At 43.6% G+C, this 18,295-nt stretch overlaps 1 protein-coding gene across 4 annotated transcripts in view; it reads left to right on the top strand.

Moving 5' to 3' along the window:
* Positions 1-10,117: 10,117 nt before the first annotated feature.
* The window catches only part of AFG1L (AFG1 like ATPase), a 193,514-nt gene continuing 185,336 nt past the window's right edge, over positions 10,118-18,295 (top strand). For 3 of the 4 annotated variants that reach the window (XM_083176930.1, XM_083176931.1, XM_083176929.1), the window contains exon 1: positions 10,971-11,116. In XM_083176930.1, coding sequence (XP_083033056.1) covers positions 11,002-11,116 — 115 coding nt within the window. In that variant the 5' untranslated portion in view covers positions 10,971-11,001. Of the gene's footprint in view, positions 10,242-10,970; positions 11,117-18,295 lie in introns of those variants that run through there. The other variant, XM_083176932.1, reaches the window with a different exon arrangement.

Below are 18,295 nucleotides of genomic sequence, written 5' to 3'. Positions count from 1 at the left end.
CGAGCAATTTTAGTCCCCATTGGCAACAGGCAATTTCAGTCCCCCTTGGCAATGAGCAATTTCAATCCCCCTTGGCAATGAGCAATTTCAATCCCCCTTGGCAATGAGCAACTTCAGTCACCTTTGGCAACAAGCAATTTCAGTCCCCTTTAGCTATTAGCAATTTCAGTCCCTCTTGGCATCGAGCATGAAGCCCCTTATCATCGAGCATGAAGTTCCTAGCAATGAGCATGTAAATAAGTGGCACTTATGTGTCAAATGTGTAATGAGCATTAAGGTTTGTTATATAGTATGTAATGGGCATCATGTGTGGCCTTATGTGTAATTGGCTTTAAGGCATGTGGCTTTTTGTGTAATGGGTATTACAAAGTTCGCTAAAATGTGCAATGGGCATTACAGTGTGTGGTATAAGGTTAGGCCGTGCCCCCTTTTCACCGCGCAAGAGCCCCGCCTACTACAAATCTTGGGGGAGGGGTGCGAAACATGCCCTTGCTCCGGGCACCGTTTCACCTAGCTACACCACTGCACAGAGAGCAAATACACTTTTCAGTTTACCATTTTGCATACCTCCCAATATGACCCAATCCACAATGGACGAAATGCTCTGCTCCTGGACTTGCCTCTTAATCTAGGTTTGCCATCACCTGTTTTAGACAGGTTACTTGATAAGAAAAGCATTTTATCACGGGTGATTTCAATCATGAATTAAATGGGAACACCATCAGCAGAGCATTTGGGGCCTAATTCATACCTAATTGCAGTACAAATTTGTTCTCAAAATGTGCAAAACCATGTGCACTGCAGGTGGGGCATATGTAACACGTGCAGACAGAGTTCGATTTCAATTTACTCTGACATTTAAATTTCAGTTTGAACACACCCCACCCAAATCTAACTCTCACTGTTACATCTGCCCCATCTGCAGTGCTCATGGTTTTTCCCATTTTGAAAACAAATTTGCCCTGCGATCACGTCTGAATTAGGCCCCTAGTCCTTCTGGAGAGGGCCATGTGGAAGATATGATTTTGGAAAATAACTATAACTTTACAAAGGATACAAAGATAACAAATAAATGTAATACTGAGAATAAGCAATAGATGGCAGCATTTCTGTTATGTTTCTGAATACACAGCATAATACCATAATTACCAGATGGGGCCCTGAGTACATCAAAGGACTCTGGTGAAATGTTTGTACTAGGCCCCCATACATCCTCAGGTATTTGTGCTTGCATTCCACCATTCCATTTATTAACAACACAGTAAAAGTATCAATATAGAAATGTACATTGTATTAAAACATGCATTGTTATGTTAAACTTCACAAATATCCCTTTCAAGTTATATTATGTAAACATAAAGGAAGCAATCAAGCTATCTTGTCTGATTTGGAAGGATTGGAATCATTTTTCTTACCTTGGCAGAGCCAACCTAATTAAAAGTTTCACTTTTGCATGCCTTTTGCATACCTCCCAACTTTCGTGCTGAAGAAATAGGGACACTTGCACGGCGAAGCCGAACGAGCGCCCGAAAAGGGGGCGGGGTGTATGCAAATGAGGGCGTGGCTTATGCTAATTAGCCGCAACCTCATTTTCATACTAGAATAGACGCTGTGCGCATGCGCACAGCGTCTATTCTATTAGATTGGGGGGTCTCCCAACTGCCACCCCCGCAGCGGGACAATGCCTGCCGTGGGTGGGACAGCGGGACAGGACCCGAATATCGGGACTGTCCCGCTGTAATCGTGACAGTTGGGAGGTATGCTTTTGTACATAACACAGTAAGTACCTCTATTACTCAAGGGGGGCGGATGTGACCGAAATGAATGCTTTTTTTTTGTCATTTTATGTGGAAAGGCAAATGCCCAAGAACAGTGTTGATGAAATTGCAACAGTAAAAGTCAAATGGGGTATTCATATCCTGCAGATAGAAACTTATAACTTTGGGGGTTATTCAGACCTGATTGCAGCCGCTGAGTAAACCCTGGGCTACACCATAGGCGTGCGCACATAGAGTGTTAGGGGTGCACAGGCACCCCCTAATGCTGTGCCCACCCTTATATACTTTTGCTTTTTAGAACTGGTATGCCAATTAAAACAAGCGCCCATCAATCAAGTATGTGTGCTTTGCATTGTTAATTGTAATAGACCATTGTCCTATCACTACATACCTGCGTCATCCACGTATGTTTATGACTTTATTTGCATGTACTGTTACACAGTAATTAGATTAAAACTGAACTAGGCAGGAGAGACCTTTTATATTGTATCGAGTGCGAATAGCTGATGGTAGACACGTTTGATTGGTGGTGTTAGACACACCCAATGGGCGTGTCTACCATCAGCTATTCTGACGGACACCCCCTAATGAAATGTGCTGCGCACGCCTATGGGCTACACATAGTTTCACACAGTAGAAAAAAATCATTAGTTGATAAGTGTCTTGCAAATGGATTTGCAGCAACTTCCCAATCCAGGTAATTTTCAAAAGGCTTGCTTAGCAATTCCCAGGCTTTCATGGGGCAGAATTTTACTCAGATTGGGCAATGGCTATCTAATTGCAGGGTGATCGCAGGGCACTGCTAAATCGCACCACAGCAATCAGGTCAGAATAAAACACAATGCAGTACACTTGTATAATTGGTTGCCTGAAAGTTAAATATATGGCATCACCTCATTCGAAAAACAATTCCTGGCAAAAGGCAGTTTGATTTCTCCATAAATTTGTATTGTACCATGCATGTACCCTAGGGCCTAATTCAGACTTGATTGACAGGGCAAATTTGTTCTAAAAATGGAGGGGCAGATGTAACATATGCAGAGAGAGTTAGATTTAGATGAAGTGTGTTCAAACTGATATCCAAATTGCAGTGTTAAAATAATGCAGCCAGTATTTATTCTGCACAGAAACAAAATAACTCACCCAAATCTAAATATCTGCACATGTTACATCTGCCCCACCTGCAATGCACATGGATTTTCCCATTTTGAAAACATACTGCTGCACATACTCTTGCACATACTTTTTGTACTGCCCGCGGATCGCATCGCATAGCACGCAAATCGCATGCGTTGCTATGCGATCCATCCAATAAAGCGTTGCATTGCACGCTGTTGTCGCAACTTGTATGGGCCCCTTAACAGAGAAAAACAGTGGGTGATAGGAAGAGCTCTAGAAATCTCATAGCGCAGTGTTCTTTTTTTTTTTTTTGTGGGGGGGGGGTAAGAAAATAGATTTGCAGCATGGGGAATCTGCCTTTCCTTTCACTGCATTATGGTGGTAGGGGAAAATTGATGTTGATTGACTATACAGCTAAAGCCCTGTACACACACATCGATTTGCTTTTGATTCGATGTTAGGTTTAATTTTCTATTAGATCTGCCATTAGATCTTTTCATTCGATTTGGCATTAGATCTGTACTTTTGCATTAGATATCAAATTCAAAATACATTCATGGTACATTGTACACATTCAATTTACTAGATCGAATTCGATATTTCCTTGGCTGCGCAGTAGATTTTTTAGTACTTGTGTATTTTCACAGCACCCGATATATCGGATGCGATATCGGCCGATATATCGATGCGATCCGAACCAATTTTTGACGGATCGCAACGCTCGCCACGCTTCGGGCTCGGCTCGCGGCATTTTTTCAATCTCGGAAATCGGGATTGAAAAATGTCAAATACCGGGATTACCGGGATCCTGGGATTGGCTTCCCTAATAAAAAACAGTGAAGCCAGGTGGGTGTTTCGAAGCCAGGAGCCAGGCGGGCGTAGCCGGGAGCCGGTGGGTGCACGCACAGTAAAGACGGTTGCCGGGTGGGTGGTGTTGGGAAGTTGGGCATTGCAGTCCGGGTGGGAGGGCGGTCAGCGCGGATGAGGCTGTGTGGCCTGCGCAGCATGGCCTGTGACCTTTTCACACTGCGCAGGGATGCACTGCAGGGATGGGAAAAGCCAGGCAGTGTCTGAGCACTCGCTCAGCCACTACCCGGCATTAGACTGCACATGTGCAGTCTAATCCCGAAATCCTGGGATTGGAAACTCCAGTCCCGGGATTGAAATCCCGGCATTTTAGAGGCCAAATCCCGGGATCCTGACGATCCCTCTCTCTCCACTATCCACGCCAGCCTGAAGCATGGCGAGCCCCGCAAGGGGACGCGTTACGCGTCCTCCTGATCTGTTCATACCCCCACTATCCATGTCGGCGTGGAGTAAATTTTATAAAGTGTGGCGAGTGTGGCGAGTGTCAGGCAGGTTAAAATGGTCAGTGGTTCCCACACAATGTAATAAGCGCAGACTGACTACGCTAACTGTGTAACGCTGACTGAAGATGCTAACTACGTAAGCTCCGGCTGATACTAACAGGGATGCCTAACTGACTACTTGTGTAGTTTTACAGCGGCAGCTTAAGCTACGCTGTTAGCATAGCCCAACGGCTGCGGCCCCGGGAGCACTACGCTGATTCTAATAGGGACGCTACGCTAACTACGTAACTGCCGCCGTGAAACTACACAAGTACCGTTTCATCTTGTTGATGTGTCATGGGAGTTTTGTTGGCATGTATCTAAAGCAGCTCTGTGTGACTCATATGTGTGGGGAAAAGAAGCCTTTTTCTGACAGAGCTCTTACACCTAGCACGTGACTGCTGCACATGCCAATACTAATGAAGATCATTGTGTCAACGTACATGAAACGAATGGCTAGAATGTTTTTTTCTTCTTGTAGGTGCCACAGAAAACCACATTATTACTATGGAAACTCACAGTAGCATATGGTAGTAAATAAGACTTCCAATGCTGCCAGTAATTAAAGCCACTAAGCACCTCAATCTTTGACCATGTTTCTGCAGCCCCCATCTTACAAATGATGTAGGGACAGGATGACTGATTAGGTGCAATGGGGTACCTGGTCTGGCCTAGCAGGAAAATAGAGTTGAACAGGGAACACTACACACACAAGATTTTTTTTACCTCATTTATATTTGCACACCTTAATATTGCAAGTTACAAAGTTATTTTCTTTTTTCCCTCTGCTTTACTTCCAACGTAGAATTATCTCCTTAGTGGGGGATACCTGGGGGATACTAATTTATAAGGCACTGGTGTTGAGCAGACAGTGTCTCCTTTTACTCCACTACAGGTTCTACTCGGCTGGCACAGTATATGGGAATTCCTCCTTAGGACAGATTATTCAAGATGGATACCTTGAGCCTTTTGAGCAGCTTCAAGAACATTTTCACTTTACTTTCTGTCATACTATACATGGCCAGTTCCTTAATACTCTTCGTCTCCACTCAACTGTTCTAATGTGTTAAATATGTACGGTGCTGGCTGTTGCAATCACCATGTGGCGCAGCTGAATGGCTGCCTGGGTACTGCACAGCTCGGTAAATATGTTCCCCATGTCCGTGTCTCTTATTAGAATGCATCTAGTGCATATCTGTACATGTGATGTATATGTGTGATGTATATCTGTACTGCCATTGTTACTTGTTCCTTGTACTGATAACCCTTTGTATTACAGTATGTGCATTGTTATTTTTAATGTCTGTAAAGCACCTTGAGTCCTGTTGGAGAAAGTGCGCTATATAAATAAAACTTACATACTTACTACTTAAGACCATTGCTCTTGTGCTCAGTTATATAAAATAGATTTATTTCCTTTAGAAGAAGTTAAAATTGGAAGCTAATCTTGGTACTGTCACCAAATAGGAGTGGGGTCAAATTTTGAAACTTGTTAAGGATACTACACAGGGCCTAATTCAGAGATGTACGTTATTGCACACAGGCTGTGTGCATCAGAACTCTCATGTTACTCAGTATGGTGATGTAATTAAGCAGCAGAGTCCAAGAGGTATGCATCAAAAGACACAGGCTCTGGCCTGCCCAAATGGAAATATACAACCTAGGTTGAAAAATAGAGCGCTAATACCAGAGTGATTTTCTTAAAAAGCGGCTGCTGGGATAAGGGGTGGTCAACCCTTAGAAAGTACAAAAAGAAAACAAGATTTTTAGCAGCGCTAGTCAGTGGAGGACACTAAATGGTAAAAATAACAATTTATTAAACAATTAAAATTCAAATAAATAAAAACATATCCATATGATAATGGGGGCAATGGGGCAAGTGTTGGTAGGACCAAATTGGTGAGGAGGACCAAATAATATGACCTGCACTGATCCTTGAAGATAAGTCCCGATGGAGTACCGTCCAAGATTGTCTGGGATATCGCTGGAGGGATCGGTCCTAAAAGATGTTGAAGTAGGACCAATCTTAAACCTCAACCAGTGATGCGACAGATGGTTCCAGTGGAGGTAAGTGGTTTCCAAAACGGGTATAGTAGATAAAAAGCGGCAATCAGAAGAATAAGCAGCGGCTGCTGGGATAAGGGGTGGTCAACCCTCACACAGGGACCAGTGTCCTCGATGCAGCTGCCTCCCCACCACTTTCTCTGTGTACGCAATTGCACAGTGTGTGTTTTCAGTGCGTGCACCACTTCCTCTGTGCAGTGCAGGCAGAATTGTTGTCCCGCACACCACTTCCTCTGTGCTGAGAAGTTGAGCCTCAACTCGCGTTTCATGGGCGTTCCCTTGAAAAAGCTGGGCGTACGTATGGTAATCCGGCCGTGATGCACGTGTGGGGCTGACATCTGACATAGCAGGATGCCAGCTGCCCGCCCATATACCTGCTTTCACACTGAGAAATGTCCGAGTGGTCTGGAGCACTCAGAGCTGTCTAACCGCTCGGTCCATCATTCGATGGTCGGCGAATGGGGGAGGTTCCCACAGAAGGGGGAGGTGTTCGCATAAAACATCCACTCGCAGTCCGTTTGCTCGGCATCTTACCGCATTCGGAGGGTGTGAGCGATCCGTACGGCAGGCGGGGCTAAGAACACTCAGTGGCTGGCCGAAAATACGCATCCGTCCGAGTAAACTAGAATAATGGCCTATATTCGAACAGGATGACTATGGACAGCATAGAGTATATGATAACGTTCTTTTTCTTTTTAGAAGGGGTTGCTGTGCTATCGTTGGTTGCCCTGTTTGTGGTGCTGCTGACAGTTGGCACATGCTATGGGCTTCTTCTGGTATCTGTGACTATTGCTCTTATGTTTACACCTCTGTGCTTACATTTGAACATTCACACAAGTCCCTGCCCCAGTGGAGTTTACAATCTATATTCCCTACCACATGTACACGCACACGCATTCACTCTTGGGTTAATTTTGTTGGGAGCCAATTGACCTACCAGTATATTTTTGGATTGTGTTAGGAAACCGGAGTACCCGGAGTAAACCCACGCAAGCACGGGAAGAATTTACAAAATGCAGTTAGGGTTATGGTGGGCATCGATCCCATGACCTCAGTGCTGTGAGGCTATAATGGCTTACACCATTAGTGTTGCCCTTTGTTGTATGGTCTCGCTTTTGAGGAATCTTTTATTATAATAATATACAGATGTGTTTTGTCCATGGCCATTGTTATAAGAGTATCTTTTGATTTATGAAATAAAAAGAATATAAATACAGTATATTACTTTACTACTTGAAGTTCAAGTGTTAATCATCTATGTGAGGCACATAGAGAACTAAGCTGTAGGCAAAACCTTTTCGTCAGCTTTACCTTTTGAAAGCGTGCCTTCAAACAGAAGGCTACTAACACAGCATGGAGAAGGAAAACATGGACTTCTGCAACAAGCAAAACATTGTTATTGGCACTGATGGTGCAGCTAACATGATCGGAGCAGAACATTAACCAAAAAGTGGATCATGTTATTGGTGTCCATTAAATAGCACAAAGATGAAACTTGAGTAAGTTAAGTACATGCAGGACAATTACATGGTTTTGAAGCTGCTTTAAATTCTACCAGCAATCTCCAAAACTAATTTGAGCATTGAAACAGTTAGCAGAACACCTGTTAAGCAAGTTCAGAACCAAACAAAACAGAACAAAAGTATTCTAGACTAACCTTCTTAATTATTCACACAATTGTTTTCATAAAGTCACCTAATTCCAAGAGGGTGACTACCTTGTCATGCATTAAAATGTTTTATTATTTAGATATTCTTAAAATCTAGCAAAATATAACTGAATAGTGAAAAGTGATCATTTGTGAATGTGCATATACTAAAATACTGTAACCACTCTTTGTTGTTTCTTTTATTTTGTATATGTATTTTATAATAATTCTACTAAATAGAAATTCTAGATGTACATCCACCTATTTCAATTGCCAAATGGAATTAATTCACGGATAGAATCACACGTATCTAATTAATGTTATATGTAGGAAAGCCAATACTGGGATCAGGATTTTGGCCCCAAATTGATGGCATTTGAGTCCTGTGATTAGAGTCTTTAATCTCAGGATCATGGGCCTAAGGGCATGAATCTGGTTCCATCAGTCCCACGCATGTTTGCAATGGTAAGCCTCTTCTCATATGCGCATGTGCAGGGCTTCTGTGCGGGCATCCTTGCCAACCAGCACAATCCACATGGCACTCGCACAGGAGGCAGGGTGGATGGCAGCAGTGATGGAGCATGGGAACGCCCAGCAACACTGGGCATGCCCACGCAAATGGGATGTAAGGTGTCAGGGGCAGGCGGTTGATGTCACATGACATCAGCCGCCCATCCTGTCTTCATCCCGGAGCCCACAAATATAAGTCAGTCTCCACTGACCGTACTGGCTACCGGGGGTCAGCGCCATACTGGGGGTCACGGAAGCCAGTGGGGGATAGCTGGCAGAGGGGAGTGCCTAGGCTTGGTGGCCTACCGCTGTAATTACTACTCATTGTTCTCTGCACTGACCATCCCTCATTGCTCCTTACACCCTTCCTCACTGCTCTCCCTGCTCACTACAGCAATCCATAATCCAATCTCGGAATCCTGGGATTGAGAGTTTTTTCAATCCCAAACCTGGGATTGAAAAAAAAAGGTCAGAGATTGGCTTCCCGAGCAATAAGGTGTCTTATGACCGTATATACTGGGAAACGCAGACTACATATTTGTAGTATGATTAGAACCCATGACCTGTCTTTCTGGAGACAGACACCTTACTGATTGAGCTATTAGGGGGGACACCAAAATTTATCTTGCCTCTGGGCAACTGGGACGAACGTACGCCACTGGATAGATAGATAGTAAATGCTGGTAATGCATGATAATGTACCAGGTTAACAAAAACAAGGCACTGTAGAGAATGCACCGTAGTTCCATACCTCCCAACATTGTAGTTCGCTCATGCGCCAGAGCCACGCACGCAACCGAAAAGGGAGCGAGAACTAGGTTGGAGGGGCATGGCTTCACAGGATGCTGCTGCTGCAAGCCACGCCTCTGTTTTCCATCACTATGGGGGCATGGCCAGCGCTGTGTAAGCTGCTGGCGATGCCCCAAGCCCCTCTTTTTCACTGTATAGAATCATACATGTGGACTATGTAAAAACCGGACCCGGACTAGACCCCCAGACCACCAGACTGGACATCAAAATCTGCAGTTCGGAGCTTGTAGTGTCCGGTCAAGGAGGTGCCTTGTCCGGGGGTGTCCCTGTAATACAGGGGTGTCCAAACTTTTTGCAACGAGGGCCAGATTTGGTGAGGTGAAAATGTGTGGGGGCCAACCATTCAGTCTGACATTCTTTGAATCATTAATCACATCAGAATGGTCCCCCACTCTGGTCCCAATTAACTTTATATCCCCCTGTGTGCCCCCATTCACTGAATGTCCCCCAGCCAGGAAACTGTGCACACAGCAGTTTACAATGGTGGGGATGGCCACAGCCCGGCAGCCGTCCCTTCCAGTGGTGGGATCCGGCTGCAACTGGGCGGCCGGGCAGTGGCCATACCGTATGAATGGACACATTTGTGACACATTTGTGTCCATTATTAATTACGGTTTTCGCCGCCCCACAGGAGCCGGAGCGTGTGAAATAGCCGATACCCTCATAGATGCTGTGTGCACGTGTACAGCATATATTCCACACAGAGCAGCGGCAGGCAGGGTTGGACAACTCTCTTTTTACCCTCCTTCCCTCCCCAGGACACTGTCAGCACTAGGCGAGGCGCAGAACAGTCCCAAAAAAGCAGGACTGTCCCGCAAAAATCAAGAAAGTTGAGAGGTATGTATTCCTAAATTAACATAATGCAGGTGCATTGTCTGGATCCCTTGATCCCTTCTACAAGCGGCCGGAGGCGGAGACGGGAACCGGGGTTAACAGACACATGGGTGATTCTCCTTATTTAAGGTGAGTGTTCTTAATGTCATTTTTGTATTCTGATGACGCTAATAAAGTTAGCGAAACGTTGATAAGCAGATTGAGACTACAGTTATCCGTTATAGATGTCACGTGAGTTCTGCACCTTGGATATATATGGGAAGTGGAAACTGTTTGTGCAGGCCCCGGTCCAAAGTTATACATGGTTATGTGAGTGCCGGACATAATGCAAGTATATCTATCTATCTAATCGATGAGCGCAGGCACATACGTGTCTGCATAACAGAGCACACACCAACAGTCAAAATGAGTCCAAAAGTCCAAGCAAAGTTTAATACATCACCAAAAGATGAGTCGAGGTTTCAAACCAAAATCCTTTGTCAAGACAGCACAGGAGACATCTCAACAGCAGAGCAGTGGGAAGCATAGTGAGCAGTGCTACAGTGTACTGTGTATGTGTGTGTGTATATAGATATATATTTCTATATAGAGATATATATCTACATAACTCTCTATATATCTCTATCATATATATATATATATATATATATATATATATATACACAGTATACTGAAAGACACGTCTAATATATAGTGTTTACCTATTTTATTCCCCGAATTATCAGAAGCTATGCATACATTTTTCTAAATAGCTTCCTCCCCACATTATGCTAGTCATGGCATACTTTCGTTGCTTAGAAACAAGCCTCGCCCTCTCCTTCCTCAGCTGCTTCACTCTTCCTCCACTGTTGTTCGCTAAATAAAGTTATTGAAATGTGTCTCTTCCAACATGGCGGCCCCCTTTGCGCCCTTGTTTTCCCTACGTTCTCTGTTAAGCGTTTACCGGGATTGCTGGAGGCTGCAATACGGCGTGAGGTGGGGGAAGCTGTGCGGGCAGACGGCAGGTTAGTGGCGCCGGGGGTGACACACGTCTCGCCGAGGTGGAGAGCGGCAGTTGCCTGCATAGGGAAAGTACTGGCCACACTGTGAATGACTGATACGTGGGGAACATACTGCTGAGTCTGAGCACTAAATTGTAATGGGCTAAAAGATACCCGACGTCCTTAAGCCCACTAGAATTTAGCAACTACCATTGAAATCCAGCCGACAATGACAGACTGGACCATGATAATATAGATGTCTATTAAAGGCTCTTTTTTTTCGTCTGTTAAAGTGCTGAAGAGTGACCAGCTACGGTGCAATTCTAATCTCATTGTTTAGAATACACACAGGGCCGCCGACAGGGCAGTTGAGAGAGGCGGGGGAGTGGGTACTAATTACGGGCTTGTCTGACACCCCCCCCCCCTCTTATACCTCCCCCCTCTCCCCTCTTAAACCTCCTGCGAACACAACTGCAAATATGTATGGGACCTAGCAGTGGCGTACAGTAGCTCGCTTTGGGGCGCCCCCCCGCCGTTAATGGGGGGGGGGCGCCTCCCCATCGGCCTCCCTCCCCCTGCCGCCCGTGCACCCCCATCGCCGCAGGCTTACCTGTCTGCGCTGCAGCGCGTCCCGGCTCCCCTCCTGGCTTCAATTAATTCTATGCAGACGGACTACGATAAAATGGCCGCCGCTATACCGCACACAGTTTCAGAGAACTATCTGCTTTATGGGGCGGCCATTTTATCATGGTCCGTCTCCATAGAATTGATTGAAGCCAGGAGGGGAGCCGGGACGCGCAGACAGGTAAGCCTGCAGGGGATGGGGGGGCGGGGGCATTAATTTACTATAGCACCGCAGCCCCCCCGGCGCCCCCACATGCACAGCGCCCCCCCGCGACCGCGGGGGCTGCGGTGCTATTAGTTACGCCACTGGGACCTAGGTAGGTATAGCACGCTCATACTAGTACTAGTAGTCCAGGGTTTGTCTCTTAAGGCCTCCATACACCTGAAAGACATTGTACCCAATCGTACAATCTTGAGGGATTGTATGTAGATTGTGTGCACACAATCGTACAATGCCGGCCCCGGGGGGTTGGAGGATTGGTCCTCTGATCTGGCGTGCTGCATGTCCAATCGGTTGGTATTGGGAGCAGATTGCATGTGCTTTTAAGCACATGCAATCTGTCATTAGATGGCACAGACAACCGGGGTCATTTGACACTCCCTCCTAGCGGTGAAGAGAGGAGCAGCATCCGGGTGGCCCGAGGCAATGATGAAGCTGGGAGCTGAAGAAATTTCCAAGCGGCTGAAGAAAGTGGTGGACGTCCTTTTTCTCAATTATGTCACTACACTGAAAACAGTTTTCAGAGGATTGCTGCATTAGGGCTATTTAATAATTCCATAGCGAAGCAGATGCAAGCAGATTACTAGTTGCTGCCAACCTGTAAATAAAAAAAAAAAAATGGTGCTCCTATCCTTTTGATTCTAGTAGGCGAGCCCCCTATTTAAATAAAGATTCAATCATACAATCATGCAGCAGCTGCATTGTATGATGGATTGCGAGTACGTTGAGTGTCCACAAACCAGCAAGGACTGCCAGGGAGTTGAAGGGAAAGTTGGACACAATCATGATTGTATAAGAAACTGTAAATAAATAATAAATAAATAAATGATTGTAAGCAGGTCTTTCTGATGTATGGCCACTTTAAGTTTTATCTGTCACTCTTAAGCACTGAAGTGAAGGCAGCCTCTATGCCTCCCTCCAGTTCAGTGTCAGTACAATTCACAGGATCCTGGCACAGCGCAACACAGGCAGCATGAACGGTGTAATGGTTAGCATTACTTCCTCACAGCACCCAGGTCAGGGATTTGATTCCCACTATGGCCCTATCTCTGAGGAGTTTGTATGTTCTCCCCATGCTTGGGTGGGTTTACTTCGGGTATTCCTTTTTTTTCTTTCTTTTTTTTCACAATCCACAAATATACTTGTAGGTCAATTGACTCAATAATTGAATCCCAGTCTGCCGACACCGCCAGTACAATCACTGAGTAAATGTCTCAACACTTCAAATTTATTTGACTTGAACCTTTTTTTTGTTTTTATATATATATATATATATATATATATATATATATATATATATTCAGGTTCAAGGTGAAAATATAAGCCTTCACCACCAAGAGGTAGTCATGGTGTACAAATGATAACAGAGTACAGAAAATACATAACATGACCATGCAATGTAAAAAGTTGTGGATTGAAAACAATTTGTCAACAATGAACCATCAATTTTCTAATTTTCAACAAGGTCAAATTAGGGTTTGGGAGGGGGGGCAGCATATCAGCATTCCAGAAGTTTAAGCAATATAACGACAAAACAATAGATATTGTACACATAATATACGGGCATCAATATAAAGCGGTGCAATCGGTGTCATAAACGCGGCAATATATTCAAATATTAATAGTGTGACTAGAGTAGCTTCAATTACAGTTGTATGAAACATTTTCAAGCAAGATAGTCATCGAAATGTCTACATATATAGTTTTTCAAAGATATGGGCCTACTTTTGATGAATGGTCCCCAAATGTAATAGAATCAAGAGGAGGGGGTGATGGAATGTAGCAGAGTGTCTTTCATAGTACATGTATTTAAGTAATAGAGAGTTCAATTCCCTAATAGTTGTCACGTGCTGTTCTCCATGAATTATTTTCTTTGCAGCACTGACAATAATAGTCCAAAATGGCAACCAGTGATATTGAGTGGGAGACAGGGACCATGTATCTAAGTTGGCAAACAATAGTGGTAGGGGGTCCAGAGACATTTTTGAGGAGAGGTTGCGGTTAATATAATAGACACATTTGTACCAAAATCTCTGGATGCATCTACAGGTCCAAATATTGTGGAAGAAAGTAGCCAAATGGAATTTACATTTGGGACAGCAACCTTTTTATTTGGGAACAGAGTGGCTACGTTGGTGCTGAGAAGTAGAAGTTTAAGCTCTGTAGAGAGTTTTACAATGTATTTTCATGAAGAATATACAGTTGGTAATAAATATATATCCAGACAAATTTGTGTGTTGTTCGTTCCCAAAGGTCAGTAGCAGGTAGTCTTACTTTAGTCTTAAATTTGCCAACTTGGAATTTAGATGTTAAGTTATTAAAAAAATGTCTGCATATGTAAAGGTGTAGTAGCAACAGGAAGAGAAGCAATAAAATGCTTCAGTTGAAGTAGAGGGAAAAGGCTATTAGTAGGAAGGCCAAAATGAGACTGAATATCAGAAATCAAGTGTAATCTTCCTCCGGGATCGAATACTTGGGAGATAGCCTTGAGTCCTTTGGGGCGAAGGCGTTGGAAGGCTGGGTTTTCCATGCCTGGAGTAAACATGAGATGACTTCCAATAGGAAGCCACGGGGAAGTACGGGGGTCATGGTTGAGTATAGTAGATACGCACTACTATGCTGCATGAATCTCACCAAACAACCTACTTTGAAGTATATTTAGGAGGACATGTAATTTCGGTGTATGCAAAAGAGCGCTTGGGGAGTAAGGGGCAAATAAGAATAAGGCACAATCAACCGTAAAATCACAATATGTATTGAGTATTAGTAGCCAACCAAAATCGAAGCTACAGAGAAGAGCTCTAGAATATTGCTTTAAATCTGGAAGACTCAGTCCGCCTAAAGGTTTAGGAAGCTGGAGTTTAGATAGGGCTATTTTTGATTGTTTATCTTTTCATATACGTTTACTAATGGAACAGTTGATTCATTGGATATCACGATTACTTAAACGGATAGGGAGCATTTGCATGACATACAGTAATTTAGGTAGAAGCATTGATTTGATCTCCTCCACTCTTCCCAGCAGGGACAACGGTAAATATTTCCAAGTGTCCATGGATTTGAGTAAAGAAGATATAACAGGATTAAAATTGTAGGAATATAGATTGAACATTGTCGCAAGGGATTTGGAAACCAAGGTATTTAATTTGGGTTGGGTGGGTTGTAAATTGATGGAAAGAAGGTCATCCATTCCCTACTCGGGAAGAGCATCATTAGTTCAGATTTAATGATGCTTATGTTCTAACCTGAAAAATAACTTAACTGCTGAATAATATCAAAAGCAGCTAAGAGGGATTGATCAGGTGTAGATAAAAACAATAGCATGTCATCTGCAAATAGCGATACGCATAATTCGATAGGGCAATGCGAATATCACTATAGGTTGAAGATTGTCTAAGGGCGATTGTTAGCGGCTCAAGAGCAAGGGCAAAAAGTAAGGGAGAAAGAGGACATCCTTGACGTGTGCCCCTAAGACTAGGGAATGGATCTGATAATATGCTATTACATAGGATTCTAGTAGAAAATTCTTTATCTATTGGGGGGAGGGGGGGATCTCTTCATCCAATATTGAGTTGTAAAATGTAACTAATGTCGGGATAATTCTAGGAGCTAAAAGTTTATAGTATTCCAGACTTCAGGCCAGAAACAACTGAGGAGACTTCCTCAGGAGTAATGGCTTTTCTTAGAATGGAGGATGAGTGAGGGGAAAGTTGAGGTAGAGATAAACGTCCCAAAATCGAGAGGCCATGTTAGCATCAGAGGAGAGGGGGAGGAGTAAAGAGAGCTATAAAACAAATTAAGGGGTTGGGCAATCTGAACATTGGAGGATGTCAGGGAACAATATAGGTGGCATAAGGGGTGAATCGTTGAAGGCGGGTGATGGCCTTTCAAGAGGTTAGAAAGTAACTTGCTAGTTTTATTGTCAACCCTATGGAATTTTGGCATTGGAGACAAATGTATATAGGAATTCATATTTAATGAAGAGACCTTCAAAAGTATCTTTTTGCGTTTGGAAGTGGGAGAGGGAGAATTTTTAAAAAGGTGACATTTGATCGTTAAGTCTGATTGGGTTGGTGATAGTTTTCTTGTGATAAGCCATATTAGAAATGATCCCTCCTCATTCTAGCACCCGCCAACTTTGAAAACCCACACAGTTCCTGTTCCCTGCCTGGGGTGTTGCTCTCTGCTGTGGTGTTTCTAGCACAGGTCTGGTTTGCATATCAGTGCTGATATACAGACCACACTGTGCTAGAAGCACTACAGCATATAGCGACACCCCAGACAGGGAACAGGAACTGCATGTGATTTCAAAGATGGTTGGTGCTAGAATGAACACTACTCCTCTGATTAAGTTAGTCTCCACACAGGAGAATTGGTAAATGAAAATAAGGGGCATATTAAGATAAAATGCGTTAGAAAAGGTGTTTGGTGCGTAAATCTTGAGGATAATGTATTGTTGCCATTCAAGGGTGAGACGGCACAAGACATGTATACTTTCTGCATCTGAATGTAGCATCTCAAATGTTAGTGGTATGCCTCTCCTGCTCAGAACCGCAAAACACCAAGCCTTCTAATTGTAGGAAGCGGAGGCCAGCATTTGTCACTGGAGCATGTTTAGTTTGGCAGTTTACGGTTGTTTGAGTTGCGTTTCCTGTAGACATATAATATCAACACAGAGCTTACTCAAATACATAAAATGCGTTTTCCTATTTAAGGGGAATTTATTCTGCCAATATTCCAGCTTCTAATCTTGATCAATGTCATATTGGGGGGCGGAAAGAAGGCAATTACACCCGGTTACACTTAGCACAAAACATGGTTACAGAGGACCACAATATCATAATTTCAGGGAATGCTGATATGAAAAGAGGGGGAGAGAGCGTAGGGAGGAATGCGGGGAAACGGAGAAAAATAGGATACAGTATACGTTGGACTTCCTGGAAAATCTGTATAAACTAATTGTCCAAAGGGACATAATAATAATGGAAATATGCTCCTGTACCAGGCAGCCAAGGATGGGCCGCATCACCATAGGGAAAAGAGAATTCTAAGATCTGGGGCGTAATGGGGAGTTTAGAGCAGAGAGATAATTAGTGGAAGGGGGTCTGGTAAAAGAAGTATTGCACCTAGGAGCAAAAAAAACGGTAGCATAGTCAAGAAACAAATCAGGTAAATTGAGAAGTGCAATATTATAGGCATATTAGGCGTAATTAGACCAAGGGGTATCAGAGCATATGGATGGGCCGTCTTCTTTCAGATACCCTTCTGCATCTGCTGGGGACGTGAAGTCTTGAAATGAAGTGCCAATATATATCAGCAGCCTTGCCGGGTAAAACAGGCACACTTGATACCATCTTTTATGAACTTAGAACAGACCGGAGAAAAGTCTTTTCTGGTCTTAGATAGTTCCGCTATAGTCCTGGAAGAGCAGAATCTTGTCGCTTTGTCAACTTATATTATGTAATTTTCGAGAGGCCGTGCACAAAAGTTATTTATGCAGGTAATTTAATGTCTTGACGATTACAGCACAGGGTTTGGCACCCTCTTGTGTCCGAAGAAAGCCAAGATGGTGTACCCTTTCAATAATTAAATGTATTTATTAACAGTTTCTTATATAGCGTGGACATATTCCACCGCGCTTTACAGAGAATATTTGAACATTCACATCAGTGGATCTTACAATCTATATTCCCTACCACATGTACACGCACACACGCATTCAATGTAGGGTTAATTTTGTTGGGAGCCAAATAACCTACCAGTATATTTTTGGATTGTGGGAGGAAACTGGAGTAAACCCACGCAAGCACGGGGAGAATATACAGTTAGGGCCATGGTGGCAATCTAACCTATGACCTCAGTGCTGCGAGGCAGTAATGCTAAACATTGCACCATCTGTGTTGCCCTTTAAATTAAATAATTGCAGTGAACTGGCAAAGTAAGGCAAATTAAATCAAAGAGATCCTGACCTTTATCGGACTCTGGTAAACCAACTAAGCCAGTGGTTCCCAAACTGTGTGCCGTGGCTCCCTGGGGTGCCTCGGGACACTTGCAGTGGTGCCACGGGTTGGAGGTCCAGGACCAATTCAAATTATTTATGATGAATTATTTATGGACAAAACCAGTGATGGTGGCTGCCAATCATAGAATGTGTACAATCAGAAGCAAACCCTGCCCTTTACCATATAACTGAACCTAAGAAGCACATTTAAACACAATCTACTTCATTTTATATATATTTTTTGAGGCCTAGGGGTGCCTTGGAAAAATTCTGATACTCTAGGATGCCGTGATTCAAAAAAGATTGGGAACCCCTGAACTAAGCAAAGATTATTTCGTATGGATCTGTTTTCTAGATC

This window comes from Crinia signifera, chromosome 3, assembly GCF_055691185.1.
Source record: "Crinia signifera chromosome 3, ASM5569118v1, whole genome shotgun sequence".
NCBI classification, from domain to species: Eukaryota; Metazoa; Chordata; class Amphibia; order Anura; family Myobatrachidae; genus Crinia; species Crinia signifera.
This window is presented reverse-complemented; position numbering and strand designations above follow the sequence as displayed.